General features: G+C 41.5%; 1 protein-coding gene across 1 annotated transcript in view; it reads left to right on the top strand.

Annotated features, from left to right (window-relative positions):
* AFG2A (AFG2 AAA ATPase homolog A) overlaps positions 1–27,502 on the top strand; it is a gene marked incomplete at its 5' end in the record, with an annotated part of 172,416 nt that overhangs the window by 39,772 nt on the left and 105,142 nt on the right. The window contains 3 exons of the mRNA XM_083861281.1: positions 5,963–6,016; positions 6,369–6,448; positions 18,116–18,242. Of these exons, the coding sequence (XP_083717407.1) occupies positions 5,963–6,016; positions 6,369–6,448; positions 18,116–18,242 (261 nt within the window). The remainder of the gene's footprint in view (positions 1–5,962; positions 6,017–6,368; positions 6,449–18,115; positions 18,243–27,502) is intronic.

Here is a 27,502-nt window from a genome sequence, read left to right as displayed (position 1 = left end):
CTTTTCGGGACCAGTTCCCTTCCATCAGGCAATTTCCATTTCCCCATTTCCAAAGCCCCTCCCATCTCCTTGAATCCTTCAATGTCCTTTTCAGAGGGACATATTTGGATTTCGGAGTTCTCCTCCCCGACTACCTCGGGGATGCTCACTGTGAGCAACGCTGCCATTTTCGCTTCCTGATCAGCCAGATTATTGCCGTGCGTTTGAAATTGCAATCCGGTCTGATGCCCTTTCACATGCACCACCGCAATCTCTTTTGGTTCCCTGATTGCCTCCAAGATTTGTCGAATCATCTCCCCGTGGACCAAGCCTTTCCCTTTTGTGTTTATCAAACCTCTCTCTTCCCAAATCTTCCTGAAAGTGTGAACCACCCCAAACGCATATCGGGAATCGGTGAATATGGTCCCCCTTTTTCCCTTTAGCCTTTTGAGAGCCCTCAGGAGAGCGTAAAGCTCACTAGCCTGGGCCGACCATTCGGGCCTCAGGGGGCTCGATTCCACCACTTTTCCTGTTCTGCCGTCCGCTACTGCGTACCCTGATTTCCTTTTCCCTTCCACTACTCTCGCTGACCCATCCACAAACCATTTTTCTCCCCCTTCCAATTCCTGATCCTCCAAATCTGGTCTTACTTTTGTCTGGAGTTCCACGATCTCAGCACAATCATGCAGCAGTTCCTCGGAGGGGTCTCCAAACATGAACTGTGCAGGGTTCTGTGCTGAGGTGGTTTTTAACTCTAATCCCGGAGAGCTGATCAGAATGGCTTCATATTTCAGAAGCCTGGAATCGGTCAACCACTTTTCTGCCTTTTGTTGTAGAATGTTTCTCACATTGTTGGGGGTGTAAACGATCATTGAGGCTCCAAAGGTGATTTTCCTTGCCTCTTCCACCAGGAGTGCCACTGCAACTATGGCCTGCAAGCACGTAGGCCATCCCCGACTCACAGGATCCAGGATTTTAGATAAAAATCCTATGAGTTTCCTTTTGCTGGCCCATTCCTGAGTCAGGACTCCCTGTGCAGTCTGTCCACTGACATCTACAAACAATTGAAACTCTTTGTTCACATCTGGAAGGGTCAGTACTGGGGCCGTCATGAGGACCTCTTTCAATTTTTGGAAATCCAATTCATCCTGCTCAGTCCACTTCACCCTGTCGGTGTTCAATCTTTCATACAGAAATCTCACTTTCTCACTGAAACCTTCAATCCACTGTCTACAGTATCCCAGGAGCCCTAACACTTGGCGTATTTGCCTTTTAGTTTTTGGAGCGGGTAATGTAATGATTCCCGCGACCCTCTCAGGGTCTAATTTCTTTTTCCCTTGGGACAGCCAATGACCCAAATATTTCACTTCGGGCTCCGTGAACTGTAGTTTGGATTTTGAAACTTTCAGCCCCTTAGCTCCAATGAAATTTAGCAATTCCACCGTGCATTTCCTCACACTTCCCTCAGAAGGTCCAGCTATTAACAGGTCATCCACATACTGCAACAGTTTTGTCCCTGCCTTCGGGGTAAATTGAGTCAAGAGGTGTTCCAGGGCCTGCCCAAACAGGTTAGGGGATTCTACAAACCCTTGGGGAAGCACTGTCCATCTCAACTGCTGTTTTCTATTGGTATCAGGGTCCTCCCATTGGAAAGAAAAGTAATCCCTGCTTTTCTCATCCAAGGGACAAGTCCAGAATGCATCCTTCAGGTCAATCACACTATACCATACATCCTCAGGCATGAGCTGATTCAGTAAAGTATATGGATTGGCCACCACCGGAAACCTAGTCCTGGTTCGAGCATTTACTGCCCTCAAATCCTGAACTAGCCGATAGCTTCCATCTGCCTTTTTCACAGCCAGTATAGGGGTGTTATGGGGGGACATGCATGGCTCTATTGTTCCTCCCTTCAAAAGGTCATCGATTACCCACTTCAATCCCTTTCTCCCTTCCAGAGGAATGGGATACTGTTTGACCCATATAGGGTCCTCGGGATTCTCGATTATGTGAATGGGATCTATTTCTAGCTTCCCAACCTCCCCTTTTGAGTGCCATACCTCTGGATTGATGTCTGCCTCATCCTTCTCGGTGAGCCTAAACATCCTTACCATGAGATCGGAACTTCTTACAACTATGCTAATTTCAAGAGCGATAATCATATCTCTCCCTAGCAAGTTGTAATCAGCTTCCTCCACCAACAACAAATTCCCCAAGCAGACTTTATTCTCTGATTCAATTTCTACGCTTTTTATCACTGGCACTTTAAAAGGATCCCCCTTTGCCCCCACCACCACAACTTTCTCTTCACTGACCATGCACCCCTTCGGTAAATGCTGCATGGTGCTCCTTTCTGCCCCGGTATCCACCAGAAAAACGATCTCTTGACGCTGGGGACCTACTTTCAATTTTACCAGGGGCTCGTTAGATGTCCTGGTCCCCAAAGTGAAGAGCCCCTGACACCCCTAATCCTCTTGGAACATCTTTTCATCTCTTATCCTTTTCTTGCAATCTCTCCGAAGGTGTCCTGCCTTTTTACAATAGTAACACTCAGGCAGTTCCCTTCTGGTGTCTGGGGTTGCCTTACCCGAAGCCTGCTCCTGTCTCTGGACCTCCTTCACTGCCGCTACCAAAACCTTGGCTTGCACCTTCTGCTTCTCGTCCTCCCTTCTCATGTAAACTTTCTGAGCTTCCCTCAGCAACTCTTGCAAGCTTTTGTCTTGCCAGCCATCTATCTTTTCAAGCTTTCTTCGAATGTCCTCCCAGGATTTTTCGCTACAAACTGTGTTTTGAGCAACACCTCCCCCACGGGGGAATTGGGGTCCGTCCCAGAATATATCTGTAGACTTCGCCTTAGTCGCTCAATCCATTCAGTGGGGGACTCATCTTTCCCCTGACATTCATTGAAAGCTTTACTAATGTTCTGACCCCTTGGGACGGCTTCCCGAATGCCCTGGATTATGATATTTCTCAGGTCTATCATGCTCCTTCTCCCGTCCTCTGTTTGTGCGTTCCAGTTCGGGCTAGAGCTGGGCCACTTTTGATCCCCGGGTGTCCCTTGTGGGTTTCTCCTGTCCCAGTCTCTGATACCCGCCTGTTTTATCATCTCCCTTTCCTCATTGTTGAACAGAGACCTTAGGTTTGCCATCAGGTCTTCATATGTATAAATACTGCTTCCCAGGAACTCATCCAACCTATCTGCCACACCAAAAGGATCGTCCAACAATCGCCCCATTTCCTTCTTAAACGCCCTTACATCTCCTGTGTTGAGGGGTACATTAACAAACCCAATGACCCCAGGGGCCGTTGGTACCTCCCTAAGTGGAAGTAGGTTGTGTCCCTCATTCTCATTCTCTCCCCATTCATCACCCACCATCCTTGCTTTCAGTCGGGTTCTGCTAGCAGGGGGAGAAGTGGTAGCAGTGGGTTGTCTCCCCCTCCCGGATTGCGGGGGCGGAATTGCCGCCTGTGCGGCAAAAGGGAGTCTCTCCTCCGCTCGGACCAACCCTGGTGGCGGCGGAAAAAGTGGACGAGAGTGCTCCCAAGCTTGTGCAGGAGGGACCTCAGAGGGGGCTCCCGTGGCCATAGCGTCTATCGACGGGGGTGCCGCCGACGGACCCAAGCCGGACAGAAGAGGCAAGAGTGGGGAGGGCAGAAAGGGAGCTGCCAGCGAGGACAATGGAGGGGAGGCATGGCTCCCCACCTGGGATGCTGGTGCCCCCAAGAGTTGGCTTAGAGGATCCAAAGAAGCTGTGGGCACCACTTGCTCCAGAGAGGGTGGGGAATTCAACCCATTGTAGGGAGGTGGGAGGTGGTCCAGGGGTTCCCAGGGCTCGGTCCCGGTTCCGGGCCGCCCTTTCTGTTTCATTGGAAACAAGCCCGCTCGGGTGTTTAACCAAAGCCGGGAATATTCCTTCTCCTTGGGGTCCGAGGGGCTCTTGTTTTCCACATAGCGATTTAACTCACTACATGTCCAACTTTCAAATGTTCCCATTACTGGCCACATAAGGTGGTTCCTCAATTCTTCACCACCCCACACATCCATGCAATAATAAATCATTTTTTCCTTGGATTTCTCTTTTCTTTGTGGACAATCTCCCCAATGTTCCAACATCCACCCCAAGGGACTATTTCGAGGGATTTTCATGGTTCCCTTTCCCTTACCAGAGGAGCACTTTTGTGAGTTCTTTTTCTGGGGCTTACTCTTTCTCTGTCCCATGTTTCGCGAATTCTCCTTACCAAATCTTCAAATTTCCCTGCGAGTTGACTTTTCTGCCTGTGCATTGTGTTTTTTTCCTTTTTCAGGGGATGGGGCTTTTTCGATCACTCACCCCTCCAGCAAGCTGTGCCGGGGGTTCCTGATCGGTTCTCCATCCTTTCGGATTCCTTTTGGACCCTTACCTTGGTCCGCTGGCAAAAAGGGTTTACCAATTCCTGAGCTCAACAGGACGTACCCTTCCCCCTTTTGCCCACTCCGTATTGGTCCCCGAGACTTCCCTCGTCCCGGTTTTGACGAGTGATGTGAGAGAGTTTCACACGAAATCGCTTCCTTCGCGGCCGACCGTTCCTCTCGCGGGAAGACAGAAATGCGACCTTGAAGTCCACACTTGCTTTGTGATCAGATCACATCTCACACACTCGCCCGATCACCCGCTCAACCAGCAGTACTTACAGCTCCTTTTCCTGCGTGGATGTCTTCATGCACGTAGACGTTTTACGAGCAATTGCAAGCTGCGGCTTTTCCGAAGGCCCTTTGCCTTCCCGAGCTCTCTTTTGCCCCCGGATCCGTTCTCTCCCCTGTCCTAATTTGTGGCTTTCTCGTTCCTAAATTTGGTTCGGAGGTTTGGGTGGAGCCGCAGGGTCTCCTCACTCACCAGGCCGCCGAACTCGGCAGGGGTACCCTCCTGGATCGCAGGTCCCTGCAGCTTCCTCCAAATCCGAGTCACGGCACCAAATCTGTTATAAATGCAATGGCAAATATTGGATAAATAAAAGACTATTAATAACAGAATATTGAACACCAGAAAGATGAGAAAGCCACAAAAATAGGAAATTGTCAGCGCCGCGCTGGGTGGATAGGGGACCGCACCGGGGTACAAGACTCCCAAATCCACGCCGATGCAGCTTTCAGTCCAACATTTTATAGGGTTTTTCTGCCCTGAGGCAGTCCAGGTGTCCAGGATGGGCTGGATAGTCCGAATTTCTTTTCGATGGCCTTCCTGGATCTCGTCAAGTCTCGTTGTCTCATTCCGGGAAAGCTCTTTCTTATGTCAATTTCATGGGTTAGTCTTATGCTGATTTCATTTTGCTTGTTGCGCCCAGAGAGTTGATGAAATCGCCAGAGAGTTGATGAGATTGGCATCATCGTCACGAAGGAATTTCTTCCTTGCATTGGCAAGGAAGTGATTCTTATCGAGGTTGGCCAGTGTCTTTGTCTTAGCTTGATGATGTTCATCCTGTCTTTGCAACTGAGACTGGCAGGCTGGGGGGGAAACGATTAGCCCTATACTGGATTTCACGATTTTTATTAACATTATTCCCATTACACATCAGGTTATTATTTTATACACAAATTTTTACCCAAAATTTATTACACTGTTGTGGTCCTTGGTTGGACAGGATGCAGGTTGAGAGTGCAAGTAAATGCTTTGCTGTGATTTGTCCTTTTGGCTGATTTGCAGCCCCTTGGTGCTGTTATTGAGCTCTTTTAAGAACCTCACAGCTTTTGGGGTTTTTTGGTTAATTCCATTTCTCATGAAGGCACTGGCAAAGTATTAGGATGAGAGGACTAACCAACATGCATAGGTACTAAAATAAAAGGAGAAAGCTTGGTACAAGTAGAGGGTAAGTAAAAGTGTACCCATAAGAGTTACAAATGATAAAATGTCAGAATTTTTTGTAACAGCATGACCAGTGTAGCACTGGCAGATTGCCTCAGTAATTTTGTATGCAAATGTATCATGCTTTTTAATTTTTTGTTTTGCAGGGACCAGAGTTGATGAATAAATATGTTGGTGAGTCTGAACGAGCCGTGAGAGAGGTGAGAAAGGGCAAGCTGTGACTTCCTTGACTTTCAAATGCTTCTCTGCTTATGAGGTTACCATTAAACTTTCTGAAAAACTCCTTCTACTGTTAGCTTAAAGAAGAAAATGAAGCAGCAGGAATATTTAACTTTCTCCTGCATCAATCTAGTGATACAGGTTGAATTTGGGATCCTCTGGCAGCTTTTACTACAGGCCTGCATTATTTAAAAAAACTGTTTTAAAATGAAAACCCAAGACAAGACAGGCCGATGTCTGTTAGGTGAAGCTCTGTAGCTCTTGAGGTGTGATAGTGTACTGTAAACAGCTTCCATCCCTTAAAACTGGGTGTATCAATGTTGTTTTTTATAGATCTTCAGGAAAGCCAGAGCAGTGTCTCCTTCAGTTCTTTTCTTTGATGAAATAGATGCCTTGGCAGTTGAAAGAGGAAAGTAAGTAATCCTGTTACAAAAATAACAGACGTTATTTCCTGATAAATTATTCTTACACTGTACAATCATGAATTTATTTATCCTTCTAGAATTATTTTATTAAATATCTTCACTGTTTATACAGAAAGGTAATGTGTGACTTTTACTCAAGCCCATTTAAGTTGGCATAAACAGGTAAGCTGATGGAGTTCCTCCTTTTTCATCTCATTTGCAGGAATGAATCTACCAGTTCTCATGCTCTTTGCCTCTTGTCTGTGGTTTTACGTTTTATTTCCAGTAACTTTACACCTTTCTTTTCCCAGGGTTGTTGCTGCCCTGGCCTAATTTGGTGTCTCCATCAAGCAAACAATATGATCATAAGTTACATAACACAAATTTTCAAGGAGAATATTTATATGCCTATATTTACATCTATGTTTAAACATTTTGCCAGACTGGGAAAAACTTCATAAAAAGATTTGGAAACACTTGTGTCCTTTCATGTGTGACATTAAGAAGGGATTATTGTGCAAACAGCTGATAGCATTTTTTTTTTTGATATCCTGCTTTGTGATGATTCCAAGAGATGTTTAGCTCATGTCTGAAGCAGGATTATTGCAGGTTTAAATTGCTGCTACAACATTTAAGATTTGACAGGCTGTAAGTGGACTTTCTTTGGGGATACCTCCTTACAAATATAACTGCTACTTGCTGTTGCAGTAAATACTATTACCCTGTTTTATTTTGCATGAAAAACTACCAAACTGGTGCATTAGAAAGTATTTGTCCTGTCTAAAGGCGCGTCAAAACTTCAATATTTTGCTGGGGAAAAAAGCTCCCTCAGCATTCCTACAGATTCTTTTGTATTGCCAGGACATTTGTATCTTCAGGAAAGGATAGCAGGTGTCATTTTGATGTTTTGGTGACACAAATAAATTATTTGTGTCACAGGATGTGGCATCACACGTAGCATAGAGCTGCCCTGTGAAGCTGTTAAGAAATGAACATTCTTGTTGAAAATGCTAAATCTGATTGAGAATCCTTCTTATTTGCAATGTATGCAGCTGTGAAATTTGTGAGCTTCCCAGAAGTGCTATGCCTTGAAGCACCAGAGAAATTGCACAATTGTTTCCTTGAATCAAGCCAGTGAAGAGGGAAAAAATACCATCCCCTGCTGCAATTGTTAATGTGTTTAGCTTTCAGAACCAGCACTTCATCAAGATCAAACCTCTTGGAATGTTAAGCCATAATACCCTTTTAAACAATCTTTTCACACAGTGCTGTGGAGGTGTTGAGTTTGTTTGTTTGCTTTTTAAAGGGAGTAAACGACCTGATTTTACCTTACCTGGGACTGTCTGTCAGGGGTAGTAGGCCTGGCACAGCTTGCTAAAGAATGTGGTGTGACCTGCTGCAGTCGTGTTGTGCTAGAGACATCTGGTTTTGGAGCTTTAAAAAGAACAGGGTGGGACACACAAATATTTCATTGTCAAATCTGAACCAGATGGGAGGTAAAATATGTAGCAGAGTTCTCATAAAATTCATCTAAATTAAATGGTGTAGGAAACCAGACAAGGCACTTATTAGAAATGGCCCTTTTTTACAGGCTGACTTTGCACAGTAGGAATTTGCAAATGCACTAGAGATGCTAACGATTTGTGGCCTCTGGAGATCCATTTCCTGTGCTATTACTGCCCATGCTGAAGTTTTCAAGGAAACACCTGTTTATATTGTCTCCCCATTCCCTCTGTTGGCTGAATTAGTTTTCTTTGCCTTGGCAGTGAAAACCCTCTGTGATACAGCTTTGTGAGAGTTTAAATCCTCTTGGTTTAAATCCTTGATAGGATGCTGTGGGCTTTGTGCAGAATGTGCCACATTCCGTATCTCCTGGGTAGGCAGCCTCTCCTGATCCTACTAGGGCATGTCCAGAAACCCAGAGAAGCTGGAACTCTTAAGCTGTGGGAATAATTTTACGTGTGATTCTCATCAGAAATACAGATATGAAATACACAGATGAGTAAATCACTTAATGCTCTTGTTCTTCAAAGCACCCTGCCAAGTATTCATTAACCTATTATTTAGATTTGGCTAAAGCTTGTGGGTTTAAAACACGAATGTTTTGCTCCCAACCTTCTGTAAAAATCACTAAACAATCCCTTCTCAGCAGCAGGCGCATATGAACTAATAGAATTTGTAATTAAATGAGTGTAGAGGTAGACAAAGAAAGCTAAGGAATTTTCTTGTTTGGACCATTCATAATAATGTCTCCTTCACATCAGGTAGTGGATTCTGTCACTGCATAAGCCATTACTCCATGGCAAACACTGTGGTTGCACTCAGTTATGCCACAGTGTTTTATTAATTACACATTCCCAAGCCATAATTCATTCCATAATTGCAATACATCTAACTCGCTACCTAATGGAACTGTCTGGTGTAGCAGTTTTGTTTTACAAAATCTATTTGTGTTTATTAGTTAGAACTAATAATAAAAGTCAGCAAAAATTATAGTAATTGACATTGATCATTGTCAAAATGTTTTATTTGGAAAAGATTATTTCTTACCCAGACTCCTTAGAACAGAAGTTCCATATGTTTTATGGATATGAACTAAACTCCTGGATTTTTTTCTTGTCTGTCCACACCCTCCCTATTTTGCAAGTAGGCAACACACTTATACATATTAATCAAGGAATTAACAATGTGGGTTGGATACATAGCAGTGTTAAAGACAATTTATGAAAATATAATCCTGCAGCTCTGAAGAAAAATAGTTCAATGTAAGGAGCAATTGCTTGAGAGGAAAATCTGATTATCCTTGATGCAAGAAGTCGAGAGAGTGATTCTGAATAGAGACTTGAATTTCCAGTGTGGTAGTGAAGATGTAAAGATACTTTGAGCTGTGTTCACTTCTGCATTTTTTTCCTGTTACTCTGAGCTTCTAATGCTCTTGGAGGATTTTTCCTTCTCTTTCTGATTTATGTTGAAATGTTAGGATAAGTTTAGAGAGAACTGAAAAGGAAAAATTAGTGGCTCAGTGGCCTGACTGTAGAGAAAAAGGGAGGCATTCACCATGACTGTTTCTAAAGAACAAATGATAAACCTGCAGCAGAAAAGATGGTAGAAAGTTAAAGGTGTCACAGTGGGGTTTGGAGAGCAGAAATGATTGAGGAAGGAAAAACTTCTGCAGTCGTGCACCAGGAGAGGTGAACCATGAGATGCACGGCGCCTTTTCCTCTCCTTTGTGGTTCTAATTAGTAATTGCTTGCACAATCCCAATTTCCTTTCCCCATACTTTTGAAAGATGCTGTTATGACTTTTTGTAGGACAGATTGCACTGAAGCAGGACTGGTCCAGATACAGCAGAGTGTGAGCAGGAAGGTTTACCTTAAAGTAGTCCTGTGCCTGCACGAAGCTTGGAAGGCTTTACAAATTGCACAGCTGCTGAGAGTTACGGGTATATGTTACCCTCAGTATCCTGACCATGTAAAACCTAATTCTTCTGGCCATTAGGGTTTGCCAAGAGGGAAATGGCTTGGTAATTAGACTTGAAAGTGATGAATTAACATGGGTCTGTGTAAATGCAGCGCAGACAGTCTGTTTGCTGAACTTCAGAAATCTCTGTGCTTTGGAAATGGGACATTGTTTATGTAAGTGGGATTTTTAGGATTTTTCAGCAAGAGACATCCTTTACTTGTTTTTCAGAAGCAAAGCATTTCCCCTTTTAACTGCAAGTCTCTATAATGTAGGATGGGAAATGCTGTAGACTGCTGTAAAAAACACCCATAAATTCTATTTTCCAGGGGGAAGAAAAAAAAAAAAAGACAGACAAAGGACAAAATCAGTACCTTGCATTTGACTTGTGGAGGCGGCCAAAACTTGGTAGATGAATGTTGCTAGCCTTTTCAGAGTGAGGGTAGAAGTGACAAAGTGAAGGGACTTTGGTACCAATCCCTTGAAATCACAGCACAATGATGGTTTTTTTTGGGAAAATATGTTATCCTGTACGTTGGAGGGAGGATAGGTAGATTCCTAAGCCACAATTTAAAATAGTTGGAACCACTGAAAGACGCACTGTTTTCATTTTATGTATTAAAATCTTTGCAGTCTCAAGTTTTGAGGCTCTAAGGCTTTTAGAAGAACCTGTGAGGAACAGCAGTTTCTCTTCTGTAATGTGTCACCTCTGCCTTGAAGAGGGATAATGACAAACCTTCTCTTTTTAAACCAAGATATCTTTCTGGGATATTTTAGCTCATATTTATTTATTTATTCTCTACACTTAAACTTGTGTTTTAGTGCCTCTGGTGCCATGGGCAGTGTCTCATTGAAGGAGGTCAGTGAGTTGCATCCAGTAATGAAACCCACGGGCTGGATTCTGTGGGGATACAGCAGAAGAGAGAGTTTTTTGGCAGAAATCCACCTTGCACAGGGTAAATAAGCAAGCACTGAAGCAGGAGGAAGTATTTCTCATGAAGTATTTCTCTTGCAAAGACAGAAGAATGTGAACAAATTGTACCTGGAAGAAATGGAGCTTCCCTCTGCAATGATTGTTGTGAGGGTCCCAATTCTTGTTCAGCTCAGACAAAGAACTTTGGGTTTCTGGCCTCTGTTGGCACTGGTGTCCCTGAACTGGGGGCCGTCAGCTGATTCCCTGCAATATCTGAGCACATTATGGAGAACTGAGGCATTCAAAACTTTTGTGACTGCTGTATGAATTCTTTCAAGTTTTGGAATTTGGTATCCAAGCAAATCTTATCTGGGGAAAAAAGCTACATGCCTAGTCCCAGCTTTTTATTTTAGGCCTAGCAAGGAGTGGTGAAAGAGGAAAGTTTGGAAACAATTTTATTGTATTTGGTTTTGGAAGAGCAATTTTAACAAATAGCATTACTCATAGTTAATGTGCCTATATAGTAAATGTCTGCAATCCCTTTAAAATTAAAGTAAACTCGTTAGTGCTTTTGACTATCAAGAATCCTTTATCACAAAGTGGTTTTGAATCTGTGTTTCTTCCTTTTTGTTTACAGACCCCAATAATTTGTAACTTCCCAGCCTGCATTATGAATTGGATATTTGAAGTGAATAGGGACTTTCAGTGAAAACAGGACTGGATCCATAAACCTTTTTCTTGAAGTCATCATTTTAATGATATGCAGGAGGAACATAATTGTAACTAAAATTTATAAACAGTGAACCTATTATACATAAATATTGTTGTAATGAAATGAAATCTGGTCCAATTAGTTACTTCTAGATCTAAAATACTTACAACTTAAACTGTGCTTGCTTGCCTGGTAGACATGATTGATTACAGGTTTAAACTTGATTAATTTCCAGGAATGCACAGAGGAGAAATGCTGAGAAAAACAGAATGAAAGGAAGTGGGAAATTTACTGGGCATCAGGTGTGCTTGGTTTGGGGTTGGTATTGTTTTGTTTTGTTCTTTTGTTTCATTGCTTTTTTTTTAAGGCAGCATCGGTGTTAGCAGAATTGGAGAATTCATGATGTTAGCATCCTTCCTGTGTCAGCCTGACAGTTCCAGGGCCAGCTGAAAGTGTGGGCTAATGCTAATCTTTCATGGGTGTGCATCTGGATTTAGCTACAAGCAGATGGAAATGGCTGGTGGATCACCACCTAGGCACTCAAGCATTTGGAGTTGTGCTTGGGGGAAGCCCTCTGGAAGAAAGCCCATTGATTCAAACCTGTCTCAAACTGGCTCCTTTCCTCCTCTCCTTTCACTGTGTTTCATTTTTCTGGGCCTACTTCATTAACTTTTGGAAACTGCAATAATGAGAAATTTAGGCGAGTGGAAGAGGCTGGTCAAACAACCATGAAGGATAATCAGGATATGTCTGCAGGCCATTTGTTTCAAAGTCACCTGCTGACAGCTGAGCACTGTTTCCTGTTTCCACAAAGCTCATCATCTTTTTAGGAAAGCTTGCTTGCAAGCTGGAGACCGCTCAAGGAGTACTTGGAGTTCTTTTATTTTTCTGTGCTCTTCTAATGCCTTGAAAACCAAATTACATGAATGGAATTTAATCAGCGAATTGACAGTTGGCAAAACATCATTTTGGCATGGAGGTGACCATAAAGATAAATATTCTACCCAGACTGAATTTCCCAGACTTTGCCTAGGTTTCCTCTGGATATTTTTCTTCTGTGATACTTGAATTTTGTGCTTGAGAAAACAGGGAAGAGATGAAGCAATGTAGTGGGTAATAGTTGATACAGGTGCATAGAGTATCCAACAGCATCTAGTTGTAGGGTGCTGGTGGAGGGAAGGGTTTAGGATCATCTTTTTGCAGGGTTTTCATGATCACACAGGCAGGAAAATTCCCTGCCACGGGGAATCTTTCTTGTCTGGGCACTGAAGGGGCTTGTGCACTAGTGTGTTTTGGGGTTTGGTTATTTTTCAATGAACAGCGAAGCTGTAGGTGATAATATCAAAGATTTGCATGCTGTATGTTGTTCTTAGGCTTTTTTACAATATCCAAGCCTGTAGTATCTGTAGTGGTCTGAATAATGGTCATTGAAGTTGTACCATTCACAGAAGTAAATTTGGCCCAATGTTTTAATATTGGACAAGGCTGCTTTTCCTGATGGCATGGCAATGTCCATTCTGCTGGGCAAAATGCCCCAGCGATGGAATTTTTGCACAAAATTCAATATCTGGGACCATCCTGCAGTTACTATCTTTCTGGTAATGCTATTGGAATAGATAATTTTTTTATTTTTCAAATGCTGTGGAAAACCTTGACCTGCCAAAGCCATATTTCACCCGATTTCGTAAGGAAGAGCAATAAAAGAGTGTGGCACTTAGTTAGGGTCGCAGCAGCCGGATGGAAGAGCGGGGCTTGGCAGGTGCTCCCTGCTGACAAGTTCCCCCTGCAAAGCCCCAGCACAAATGTCAGACTCAATAAAAATCCTTCAAGCCCTTGCGTGGGAGTCTGCTGGCAGGGCACTCTGTGTTTCAGGAACCTTTTACCTCTGTGGTTCACAGAGAGGTGGAGAGTCCTGCCAGGAGGGTCTATTTCAACCTGTTCAAATCTTTGTGATAACTGAGCATTTTGTTATGTCAATGAGTTTTACATTTGTTTTGGTATGAAATTATTTCCAGAGGTTGCAGTGAAAGGGTTATTTGAGATGATAAAGCATCCACAAGTATTTTTAAAACCTGTAAATTTTGATTGTGACTGCGATTTTTTTGTTTGAGGGGGGAAAAATAATAAAGCCAGTTTTTATCCATATGTAAATCTTGCCTGATGAGATGTTTTGGAAGGGAAGGTGGGCTGGACTCCCTTGTCAAAACCCCTGCATTATAGATTTCAGCTATGTGGGGATTAATCTGTCTGCAGTAATTTATCCTGGATACTTCTCCTGAGGTCTGCCTCTGACCTCACAGCTCTGCCTGAGGTAGGGTCATCTGTGCGGGAGAGGGGTCCTCCCAGACTTCCTCCTGCTTTTGCAGCCTCACAGTTGCTGTGATGTTAACAGCTCTCAAAATGTTATTATGTGAAGATTTCCTGCATTTCCACATGTACAGTTTAGTTAATATAGTTAAATTAAGGTCCTGATTCTGAAGCCAAGGTGTTCTGACAGGCTTCAGTGCCATTGAAGTCAGTGGTGAGATGGAGACTGACTTGTTCTCCTTTATGAGATTTAAGTGGTGGTGGAGACTTAAATATACATTTTTCAGTGAAAATGACATCTGGTGTTGGAAAGCCAGTGAAATGAGTATTTTTTCAGAAGTGCTCTAGATGGTCAGATGATGCAAATGTATGTTTGCTTTAGCTCGCAGTGGTGATGCTTACCAAATTTCATTGTGGAGTGAAACCGCAGTGACTGCATTCTCAGACCGTTTTTAGTTTTAAAATATTAAAAAATCTGTTAGAAAAAGGGTGGAGGGGAAGGAAAGGAAATTAAATAAGTAAAAATGTACAAAACAAGAAGTTGCTGTCAAAAAAAATACCTATAGCAGGAACGGTAACAGATTTAAATGTGATTTCACACATCTGGTTATGTCTGGAAACAAAATCTTCTTGGCTTGAAGATCTGTATAAGCTAGTGAACTGTATGTACTCCTTGGTGCAGTGATAGGATCAGGCTGTGGTTGCTTTTATATCCCTTGGAAGAAGTATGAGAGTGGTTTAAGGTGTCCAGGGGGAAATTTCAGTGCCCACTGATACATGAATCCAGCTGGCTTGAACAGTCATTGGATAAGGCCAGAGGAGATAGAAATAAAAGCTTTGGAGAGCCCTCTCCTGCTATATTGATTTTGGAGCCAGTGCTCCTGATCTCAGACAAAGGCAGAATTAATTCAGATAAATTGTGAATCCTTGGTAAGCTGTAGAATACATGGTTTATTCTACCAAAATGTGTATTGGGAATGCCTTTAGCCAAAGTAAAATACCAAGGACAGGTTTGTCTTTCATATTCATCATGGATAGTGTTACCTGACAGGCTTCTGAAGTCTTCTCTGGTGGTCAAGCTGAGTGCCTATGCAGGAGTGCACATGTGCTTTGTCTGACACTAGTGGGGCACTTGCAGGATTAGCTGGAATATCATATAGAGGAGGACTTTTGTCTCTGCCTGCTGTAACAACCTTCTCTACCTTTAAAAACTTCACTGAGGATTGTAAATAAAGCGGGGTTGGCGAAAAATTAAAACAAGACATAGCCTAATTTATTTCATTAGGGCAGCACCAGCAGTTGCCTGAATTTCTCAGGCAGGCTCGTCTTTGCTCACACGTTTTTTATTTCAAAGGTATTTCTGGCTGGGGCATGGCTCCTGCATGCAACACAGCCCTGCACACACATGGCCCTGCGAGGATTATGTGAGGGGCTTAGCTCTGGCTGCCTGGATTTGCAGGCAGTGTGTTGACAGGAAATGAGTTTGTACCAGGACGTGCCTTTGGAGGACCATTTCCAGGCAGTTGTGAGGATGACATCAACGTGTGGAGGTCAGGTGGAGGTGCAGGGGGGGGGGGCCAAGGCAGCCCCTTGGCTCAAAGTTGGTTTTGGCAGTGCTTCCCTGGGACTGGAGGGTTAATCATGGTTTGTTTCTCTGGCTGCTGTTTTCCTCAAAACTCTGGGCAGCCTTAATGAACATTGCCTGTGCTAATTTGGAAGCCTTGCTGGGAAACCATGGGAAAATGGAAAGTTGCATCCTTGCGTGTCACCCCTGGGCAGCACCAGAACTCACAGTGGCTCTGAGGCAGCTCCCAGCAGAGATGTCTCCTTGTGCCTGCCTGCCTGGGATTTTTATAGAGTGTCCTTTGCAGCCAAAAGCTAATTTTTAGCTGTGCTAAAATGGTGCAGTGTGTGATAGCTTAGTGAACCATGTAAATAAAAGCACTGACATGAGAAATCCGTGGTGTCATAGGACCCAGGCACTTCTTCACTTGATACTGGTTTTGTTATTGATATTTTTTGCATGCATGGACTTAAAAATTGTTTACTTCATTTTTAAGAGATAATAATAAAGCCCCTAATAATGTCCTAGAAGCCCTGCTATTGTTTGAACTGTATTATACCATCAGTGATTGCCTAACTGTAGTTTTCTGATGATGCCCTAATTGCATGGAAGTCTTTGCAATGAGCATTCCCCTGTGGGGATTTTCCTTACAATAAACACTTCTTTAATGTGTTATGGGGTGGGTTTTTTTGGGTTTTTTTTCTTTTTTTTTTCAGTCTGAAACTCGTAAGAGAAATGTTTATATTGGGGAAAGATATAATATCCGTTCTAGCCACCTCTCTTTAAAACTAAATTTATTTTTTTTTTTTTAAGGAAACAAAAGTTTAGCATCTCCTCCAGTCTTCTAGCTTCAAATCATGTCATATAATGTTAACATTTTTGTCCCAATTATACAATTTTTTCCCCTTTGCTTGGCATTTTCTTTTGCTCAGTCTGTTGGATATAAAGTGGAGTAAAATTGAAACTCATGCAAGATGGGAGGCCTGGATCCCTACAGAGACTAGCTAAGTTACAAAGTTGATTTTAATTTCCTTTAAGCTCTGTGTCTTTCCAAAAGCATTTGCCATCCATGTCCAGCACCTGAAGTGTTTTATCACACTCAGCTCTCTATAAGTCAGTAGGACTCTGACCCAGAGTTAGAAATGCTCAAATATGGCTTGGGAATTTCCAATGTGGCTGCAGAAACCCCAAAAGCTGACAACCAGGTAACTCGAGGCCCTTCTCTAATATTTCTTAGCAACCTAAATGTTTTACTCACTTAGCCAACATTTATTACAGCTCCTTGAAGATGTTTTCCAGACTGAGTGTGATAAGTTCATTGTTTTGCTCTGGAAAATTGCAGAACCAGTTGTAGAATAGGGTTGTTAGGGGATTTATTTGGAGCTGTACAACAGTGATGGAGCCATGACTGTTGCTTTGGCTCAGGGACGCCACTGTGGTTTCAGGCTGGCTGGTGGGTGACAGTGCTGCAGCAATATGTGTATAATGAGTGTACAGCTGTATTTGTGCACTCTCTGATGGAATTAATTGAAATGCTTACATTTTAGTGTATTTAATGTTTTTATTTTTGGAAAATGAAAACATCAGGATGAGCATACTGCAGTTCTGTGTGTGTAGGTGCCTGTTTATCTGTATAAACATTAAAGAGTACTTTTGGAAAAGGACTTTCAAAAAATTTGGGATTAAAAAATTATCTTAATCCTCTATAGGTTTTATCTTGTTTAAAGTATCAGACTTCTTTTTACTTCTTAGTTTATCGGGATCCAGAAGAACTGGAGAGATTAATTTTTTCAAATTGTATTGAAAAAAGCCTATTTAAGGGTAGGGAAGTGAAATCTTCCCCTTTGCAGCAGAGGAGGGAATAGCCCTGGAAGAGCAGTCCCATTGGTGAAAGATGATGGAGGTGTGTGCCTGCCGTCCACAGGGGAAGGTTGTGTGGAAAACAGCGAGGTTTTGGTCCGTGCCAAGAGTAGGATTCCTAGTTTCTGGCAAAGGAGGATAAAACTCACATTTTGGTACAATCTCCAGCTGCTGTCTCTAGGCTGCTTCAGTTTCCCTGCCCCTTCTTGCCAGAGGGAATACTTTGTTTGTCTTCTTAGGTTTTTCACATACTGGTGATTTCAAAACTGGAGTTTTCAGGGTTTTTTGGTGTTGGGTTTTTCCCCTGGTATCTGGAAAACTGAGCTGAAGGACTGACAATGCAATTATGAGGCAGTTGGTGAACACTCAATTTATTCTCATGTGATGGAGAGATATAAAAATGTAGAGCAACTCTGGAAAACACGTAACTGCCTAATATTTTATAATGCATAGGGTTGTGTAAGCTCTCACTTGGATGGTGCTAAAAATGGAAGTTCATCTGACTAGTAAAGAATCTGCATGAATTCAGTTTTCTTAAAAATGTTTATTCGAGATATTCACGTTGTGCTAAATTCTTTACAACCTCCATAGCAGGACAGTAAGTAAAAAAACACCCCAAATCTCAGTTCCCTTGCTGAATACCAAGAAAATCTATGGAACTCAAATTCTCTGATTTGGTTTTACTCAGTTTGTATCACTGATGCTGCTTCAGAGGTCGAAGGTGAAAACAGACGTTATGAAGAATTAAGGCAAAAAGGTGCATCACTGTAAATTGGAAAGAGAGTAGTGTGTCTTTTACTTTCTCCTCTTTCTAGGAAGGGAAAGATAATGCTGTGACTTTTTATTTTTTCTGTAAATCAGCTCTTCAGGTGCTGGGAATGTAGCAGACCGTGTCTTGGCTCAGCTGCTGACGGAAATGGATGGGATAGAGCAGCTGAAGGACGTGACAATTTTGGCAGCTACCAACAGACCGGACATGATAGACAAGGTACAAATAGATGCACTGTTCTTCTTGAAAAGACCAGATTTTGGTATAATTCCATCCTCTTTTACTCTCCAGACTGTTGTCTGATCAATTTAATGACAAAGAGTGGAAGTTTGGAAATGAAGACAAGGCAGAGGAATGGTTCATGTCCCTCACTTTTTTCCCCCTCCTCTACAGGATTTTTAACAGAAAAAAAAGTTTTATGGTAGCCTTAAATATCTGTTTCCTAGAAGAAGCTTTCCTTAAGTTAAGCTCGTTAGACTTGTGAAGCAACATTTCTGTCAAACTGCTGCTGTGATTTTTGCTTCTGTTGTGTTTGTTTATGCAGGAGTTTGCTGGAGTTTGTTGATTTCATTAGTTACTTCCTTTCAAGGATTAAGTGTCTCAGCAATTCAGCTTCCAACTGTAAACAGGGAAATTTCTCCTCACATCCCACTGCAGCTCTGCTGGTGTGACAAGAACATTTAAAGTTTGTAAAATCTGGAGGGTTGTAACACTTACTGCAGAAAACCTCCAAGCACAAACTTAACTTAGCAGCCCTCTAGAAAATCCACTTTAAAACTGTTTACCACTGCTGTGTCTCCTCGCAGTGGATGGATCAGTCTGAATTGATTTCCTTTAGGATATGATTTGTAGTGTTGGAAAGGTTCTTTATTCCACAGCCTTTCGCCTTCACAACATTAATGAATTTGATGACATGTTAATGAATTAAATTTTCATGATTTTTTTTTTAGAGTTTCTTGTAAGTTTCTTAAATAGTTCTCACAGTCTAAGCTGGTTTTGGAATAGTCTTTTCTGTTTGTCTTAGAGCATTCAGGCATAAAATACATATGAAATGTGTATGTTTAAGGTATGATTTGGATGCACATGGAGTCTTGAGAAAAAAAACTTGCATTTTGTCTCCATAGCACAGCCTCTTCCCTTTTGAACTGAAGGAAGCCACATGGCTGATGGAGACCTGACAAAGGCTTCCTCAGAGCTTACTTGTACATTTATCTGTGAGCCTGCCACAGCAAAGCAGAGCTAGCAAAGAGTTTTCAGTAAAAGATGATAAAACTCACCAATGAAAAATGTGCTTGTGCAAGGTTGAGACTTTCAAGATTCAAAAACCAAATGGATTTTGGGTTATTTTGGTGACTGTTCTTTGGGGTAAGACTAAGCTGAATTTGAAAACATTCTGATAGTTGAACAGCAGGGAAATTTCCTCTGGAGTCAGTTCAGCATTCTTCTGTGTTGTCTCCATCACCACCTGGGAACTGAGTTCTCTGTTAGTCTCCCTTTTGCTGGATTTCTTCTGGGCACAGAGTGAGTGCTGCTTTCTCATGTCTTAGGTTTTATTTGAAATACTGGCAATATTGGAACAGAACTGCCATGAGTCAAGGATGCCACCCTGCAATATAGAGGGCTTTAGGATAGAACCTAATTTACCATGTACTGTGCCTGCATCACTCCAGATGCAAATCCAGACCTCTTAGCCTGGGAATGAAAGTTTTCATTTTGATATGATGCATAGAAATGTAATGTCTTCTGTCCATATGAGTTTTATGGTAGTGGTGAACTTTTAAGATTGAACAACACAGTGTTGTTATCCAGACCAGACAGGCTGCACCAGGCCATGGTCTTCTCCTAGGTCCATGCAATATTTGCAGTGTATGACTTGTACTTTTTCCCTTCCCTGGAAGAAAGAAGGTGTCACCAGAAAGCATTCTACTTCACTAATGTGAAATCTTTCAGTTGGGGCTTTTAACTTACTCTCTAATTGGTGATCCCTTTGAGAGGTAAGAATTTGTTAAATTAATATTTTATATGGACATAGTTACATATGACAGTAAGTGAATGTCCTGTTTTCATAGGTAAGTATGGTGACTATGCAGTCATTTTTTAAGGTATAACTTTTACATATGGCATAAAAATGCAATGCAGTTTCTGTTCTCTACTTCCAAGGACTAGGAGAATGTCTGGAATACTTTTTTGTGACTATTCTTCAGTTTTCAAAGTAAAAAATGCTTGAGGAATGTGTGTTTTCTATGCCTGCAAAATTGGTAACAATCCATCCAGCATTTTAATTTATATGACTCCTTCTTAACTGACAATGATGTGATGATTAATCTCTTGTAATTTGCAAACAGCACGTGGGGATATCAAATGTAAGGGTATTCCCCAGAGCCTAGTGCAGACTTCATTATCTCTGCAAACATTACAGTATGTTGTTTTCAGAGAGGGAATAGATTTGAGTCAGACTTTGTACAAAGTTATGTGTAATGGGAAACTTGTTTGGACTTGTCACAGATGCCTATTAATAATGTATTTCTCTAAGATGTCCTGATTGTATTGAAGTATTATTGTATCTTTAAGTTCTCTCTTGTTTGTGTCTCAGCTACTTTGCATCTCATTCATGTGATGCTGGAGAGACTTTGAAATAGTTTCTGTTTTCTGTAAGAATACAAACCCAGCACGTACTGTTTTCAGCCATGTATGGTACAGAAAGTGATTTCTCTTGGAAGGGAAATATTCTGGAACAAGATGTTCTGAACATTCTTTGAAAGTGATACAGAAACAAAACACTCTGAGTCAGTAGTAAAATCTTTCCTTTTCTTCTTCATTCTTTCTATAAGCAGAATTGATAAGCAATAACTGGAAAAACTGCCTTTTTGTTTTGGTGACTTACCCATTCAGGAGTGATTTTTCATGCCTAAAATATGTAGCAGTAAATTTATGGACCTGCTTATGATTCAAAGCCTTGTTTTTATTTTCCTATGCATCAGTTGTCCTAATGAGAGATCACTCATCCCCACATAAAAGTTTTTGAACACTGTGTATAAATTGCTCAGCTTGAAATGAAACTGTTATAAATGCAATGGCAAATATCGGATTAATAAAAAGACAATTTATTAATAACACAATATCGAACACCAGCAAAATGAGAAAACCACAAAATAGGAAAATATCAGCGCCGCGCTGGGTGGATAGGGGTCTGCACACCAGGGTACAAGACGCCCAGATCCACACCGTGCAGTGTTCAGTCCACCGTTTTATAGGATTTTTCTGCCCTTAGGCAGTCCAGGTGTCCAGGGTGGGCTGAATAGTCCGAATTTCTTTTCGATGGCCTTCCCGGATCTTGTCAAGTCCCGTTGTTCCATTCCGGGAAGGTTCTTTCTTATGTCAATTACACAGGTCAGTCTTATGTTGATTTCAGTTTGCATATCGTGCCAGGGCGTTGATGAAATCTGCATCGTCGTCAAGAAGGAATTCTCCTTGCATTGGCGAGGAAGTGATTCTTATCGAGGCTGGCTAGCGTCTTTGTCTAGTCTGATGATTCTTGTCCTGTTTCGAAACTGAAGCCGTGCAGGCTGAGGGGGAACGGTTTGCTTCCTACTGGATTTTACATTTTATTAACATTGTTCTTATTATACATCGGATTATTATTTCATACACGAATTTTTACCCCAAATTTATCACAGAAACGTTCTATCCAGACATACATGTGAGCAAGTTTTCAGGCGTGGTGTGACAGATTTCCATGGAAAAAACCCTAGACCAACTTGTGAGAGTTTGTATCCCCTGTTTTTCCTTTTCTCAGTGGAACCTGTTTTCCTGGTCTTTTAGTGCTGGGCTTACTTCTAGGGTGAGAAGGGTGAATTGGTATCATTACCTACCCGTGCAGATATTTTTTTTCCTCCTCTTAAGCAGCGTTTCAAACTCCATTAGCAAGGAGTAGGGGAAAAAAAAGGGAGACTGTCAGATCCCCAGGGACCTCGGATGTTTTTAGCACAGGAAGCAATACACACACGTTTGCTGCATCAGGATGGTTTTCCCTCCTTCTGGGTCAAATTTGAATGTCAAACACTTTAGCTGTGATGTAAAACAGGAGGCACTGAGTGAAGGGATGGCCTGTGGTACAGGATGACATCCTGGTGCTCCTGACAGCTTCACTTCTCCTTATCTTGGGGTATGCTATTTGCATAAGAATAACAGGATCTGATAGGACAAATGAAGATTAATGGGAAGCTGGGCTGTCAGCATTGCCCATTGTCTCCAGACTGATGATGGTCTGGATTTTTCTGCATTCACGGGCTTCAGTGTAGTTTAAACTGGTAGCTGTCCTGGTACCAGAATACTGAAGAGCTGAACCTTTACAAATGCTTTGTTAGCACAGGAGGGCGGTGCTCAGCTCCCCATTTCCAACCATCCTGCTTTTTGCTGTAAAAACGTCTATTTTGCATATTGTGCTGGTGCAGGGGTTGTTTCCTGCTTCCTTTTGCATGTTTATTTGCTTTTAAAAACCTTCCTGCTCCCTAGTCTTCCTCCTTACTTTTTCCTCTTCCATCACCTGCAAGTTTTGCTGCTCCTTTATGTAGGCTTTGATTTTGTTCTATTAACCACTGGCTTTGAATTCTTATTTAGTTTATTGAAAACTTATTTAGTTTAAGAGTCACATGGATAGCACTGAGTTTTTCTTTTCTGGTTGCATGAGCAAAATAAAACAGAACTGCAGCTTATGTTCTTCCTGGCAACTGCCTAGCATGGGGAAAAGGAAATAAAACTCCCTTCCCCCATGCTTCAGTTGGATTTCAAGGAGTCTTCTGGGCAGAGAAATCAAGCAGAGGTTTATCAAATTGATCTGCCCCTCAAAATGTTGAGTACCATGTAGTTATAGGACAATCTTAATTTAAAGTGGCTTGTTTTGATGAAAATAAAAAAATGTGCGATAGAACCATTTGGCAGAATCAGTAAAGAAATTATAATTTCTTGCCTGCAGCAAAAGTGAATAATCTTTCCTCTTTAAAAACATCAAAGTTGAGTCTTTCTGAAGGCTCGTGGAAGAAATTCAAATATTTAAGTTTGCAGTTTTACAAGTTAAAAGGAATAGGAAAGGATCTTGCACATTTATTTGTTATTGTCTGGAAATGTGTATGTGTTGTTACAAAGCAGGTGATGCAGTTGGATGCAGTGGTGCAATCTGACCTCAGTACCATGTCATATATTCACCTATTTACATATTTGCCTATTTGTGATTTCTGTTTTGGCCAGATACACCTTTCTAAAGGTTGTTCCTGTGTAACCACTCTGACTTAGTAGGATTTCAGTTTTCCCCAATGTTGTATAGCACTGTAGAGTTAGAAGCCACATGATCCATCACGTCTCTTGTAGTGGTAGGGAATGAGCAGAGTAAGGAAAGTCTTGCTGCCATTTCTCAGCAGTGCAGATTCCATTCAGATTTGGAGGACAGGGGACCCAAGACTGGGTGCTTTTTAGAAGGAAATGGTACAGGAACGTTTAACTTTCCCAGCTGTTGTATTCTTGTGATGCAGTATTTCACAGTAGGAATGGAAGTATGGGAATGCAGTCACCACATCCCTCCACACTGCCGAGCCATTAATTATTATTTTTTTTACTTTAAATGCTGAAATGCTTCTCTGCTTGTCAAGGGACACTCCTCATATTCTTGTAAAGCCCTGGGATTAAAAACAGAGAGTGAGATTTTGTGGGTCTCCTTTTCATTCGGCCAGCACCTAGAGCACTTACATCATCTTGCCCAGGTGCAAGTAGGGCTCTTTGAAATACAGAAGATGTGGGATTTCTTTTGAAGACAAGATCGTTCTGGAGCATATAATAAATTTTCAGAAAATGAAGCTTTAGGGAAAAATGGTATCAAACTACATGACATTGAAGAGAGGATCTGATACTCTAAAATACTTTCACAATTTTGGCAACATCACATTTTCCATCATTTGGTTTTCTCTGGTATGTGTTTGAGTTTTTCCTCTTAATTTTTTTAAACATGTGACTCTGGGGCAGAGTGGTGCTCTGGAAGGATTTTCAGAGGTTCAACTTTGCCTTTATTAATATCAGAACTTTACACTTTAGGGTGATTAGAAGCTTATTACCTTTATTAAAAAGACAAACAACAAGATGAGCAAAAGAGTAAAATGAAATTATTTAAAAGTTTTCACATGTTCTTTTCACCTGCCAAACTGAAATGTCTGGATTGACAGAGTTTATGAGCAGTGCTCTTTACTGGCTGAGACTTTCAAGGGGCTGAGACCTCCAGACTTGGAGATTGGATTACATAGCAAATCCATGGTTTCTAAAGATCCTGACCACTCTTACTATGCAGAGGTAGTTTTGAGGTTCATATTTATTTATTTATTTATTTATTTGTATCTCTTTAAGTCAAGAATTAGGTTTTAAGATTCACCTGAATCTCCCTGTCTCCCTCCCCCCCCCCCCCCCCACCCCCTTCTTCCTCACAGATGAAAACTTTGTTTTCTCATGAGCACAGCAAATAAAATATTTCCAGGTGTGCAAAAGTGATTTTTGTTTCCAACTATTTGATTGTCAGAGTGCGGAGGGCTGAGCAGTAAATCAGCCTTAAGGCTGCTATGGTTTTAAAAAACAAAATCTCAGTGGTGACAGCTGAAGAGCACAGTGACTTTTTCACTTAAGATTTATTACTTGCCTGAAAAGAAAGGTTGGAGGAAAAACTTGCTGGGCTGCATATTTTCTCCCTTAGCAGTTCTACTATAGGGCCAGGACAAGTTGGCTTTATTTTTTTGTCTTTGAAAACATATATTTAAACAATGTATGTAAAAACATAATAGTTTTACCTCAAATAGAACAGAAAAGTCAATACACCTTTCTCTTGTTTATAGTGGAAAGCACTCCTTGCATCTGCTCAGTTGTGTGTTTTAGCATCACTTATACTTTTACAAACTTCCCTGCAGCACATGCCAGAAAATTAACTTCAAGGTTATTCAATGTGTATTTATTTCATTCCTGAGATACAAAGGTAAAGGCCATGGGCCAAAGTTGGTTCTTATTCAGACCTCCTTCCTGGAGGTCACAGAGTCCATCTGAGGTACACATGGTGCTAACAAGCCTCTGGACACACTGGGAACTTGGAAAGGCTTGGATTCATGTCTGTTGTGTAAATGCCATCCTGGTTCAATGAGTCTGTAACTGTGATACCAGTTGTGGTTTTGGAGGTTTTTGGTTGTTTTTTGTTTTACTTTTGTGTGTGGGTTTGTTGGTTTTTTAATAAAAGTGACATGGAAATGATGCTGTATTTCTAAGATAACATGGGAATATCTGGGGTTAAAATGAATAATGCCTCTAAAAATGAGGGGCATGTAGGCAGTACATGTAGACTGGGTGTAAATTCCTCAGTGTAGGTTTAGTGACAAAGCAAAAAACTTCATCTAGAGAAGTAGCATTAATTTTATAACTAAGTATAATGTACCTACACAGCAATGTGCAGAGAAGCAAAGTGCAGCAAAGGCAAATGCCATTGACAGTGTGCTGGATGGCATGAGTCTTGGTTATATTTAATTAGCTTCATTAGGGTGGTGATAACAGTTAAAGGGGAGACATTCCAAACAGCCTTGGGTTTTAAATATTTATGGGAATGACGCTGGAAGGGATGTAAGTGTAATACTGAGCGCTGCAGAAGTTCGAGGAAGGGCCGCAGTTGTGGAACTTGGGCTGTAGCCACGGACACATTTAGAGCTTGCTTTGCACTTGGTCTTCTGCCCAGCTCTCCTCTTTGCAAAATGCACAGCTTTTTGTGTATGCTTATTAAAATAGCATTATAGAGGATGTTGTGTTTGTCGAGCACTCATGAGTTAAGAACTGGCTGCAATCTTAATTCATTCATCCTCTGCGTGTGCATCATAATGCAGTCTTTATTTACGTTAATTAAAGATGTGTGCATTGGGCACAATTAATGAAATTGCATTCATTTAGAAAATTATTTTTGCAAGTCGTTGCGATTGCCCCTACTTTAATTACCTCAATACTCCCATTTCCTTGCTTTTGAGGGCTCTAATTAATACTGTTTAAAATCAGATGAGCCATCACTAGTTTCTGGGGGGGAATTATCAGGTTACATCATTTTGTGTCACACTGAGATCTTCGTGGTTCTCAGCAGTACAGGACCCTCTGGGTCTGCCACAAAAAACCTGTTTACTTGAAATAGGCAATAAATTGACAACATTACACTTTGCTGGTTTTTTGTGGGGTCTGCTGTGCAAGAATGGGACTTTTGCCTGTTACCCAGGATACTTTCTGACAACAAAAGAGTGCTTTTTCCCCACTTGTCCAGACTCTTGGTTTTCAATGCGTTCTCTCTTCATATCAGGCTTTTTCTTCTGGTGTCTTCTTTCTCCTTCTGCTTGACTGTTCTCAAAGAACCCCAATAAGAGGAGAGGTTGCTTCCCTGCTGACATTTTGGGAGCCTAAATCTAGCATGAGCTATAGACTCATTGAGCCTTGGTAGCATCAGTCTTTGAGTTGGCAAAATTTGGAAAATGTATCTACAAAATGTCAGGAAGCCTCACAAAGCCTTTTCAAATTGAGATGTCATCAATTTTCAGACTGTCAAGCCCTCCGTAATGTGGTCAGGTCTCAAGACCTGTTTTCAAAGGTTAGGGTGAAAAAGTTTTATTTTTATCAATTTGTAAGAACTGTAAATAAAGTGACATTTTTCCTAGTCTACTTCTCATGCAACTGCTGAAATGTTTTGACTGGAGCATTACAAAACAAATCAGTCTAAGGCATCCAGCCAAGTTTGGGAAGGACAAGAAGGTCAAAGCTCGGAATAGCATAAGCTACCAAATGGATTATTTTATAATATAAAATGTTGAGTGACTTCTATATTAACTATTGATAGTTATCTCTCTCCTGATAGGGCAGGGAGCTGTTTCAGTAAAAAGGGAAGTCGTGGTGAAATGGAAGGCCTGGCTTTGTACAGATCACTGGTTTGGTGTCAGCCAGAACCAAGGGCAGCTTAGGAGGATGAGGTGGCCAGTGCACAGTGCCACTAGTTGGTTGCACACTTAAAGATTGTGACCTTTTCACTTCTTATTTTAGCTTTAGGAAACCTCTGACCCTCAGAGCTTTATAATGAGAAAACTGAAATACAGTTAAGCTCTTTACATCAGTAAAGGGCTCTAGAGAGCAGCTGAATTTAGGGATTAGGTGCTATGCACTTGTTTCTCAGTAAGGATTTTATCTTTTATTTAATTGTCTTTATGGATATTAGATGCCATTGTTAGGCCTTTCATTGGTTAGAGCCATTTCTTTGTGAATTTTTTGTGGGGAGAAGGAAAAACAGGTGGTCACAGGCGGAATTTCTAATAGCTGATTTTTAGAAAAATTTTATTGTGTTGAAGGAGATCCAACTTCAACTGCTATTTGCTCCATCAGTGATGAAAGCTGGATGTCTTGGACATGCCATGCACATACTTTTAGGGATAAATGGAAAT

This window comes from Zosterops lateralis (genome assembly GCF_965231275.1).
Source record: "Zosterops lateralis genome assembly, chromosome: 5".
Taxonomy (NCBI): domain Eukaryota; kingdom Metazoa; phylum Chordata; class Aves; order Passeriformes; family Zosteropidae; genus Zosterops; species Zosterops lateralis.
Note: the sequence above shows the minus strand (reverse complement) of the source record. Positions and strands in the feature narration are given on the sequence as shown.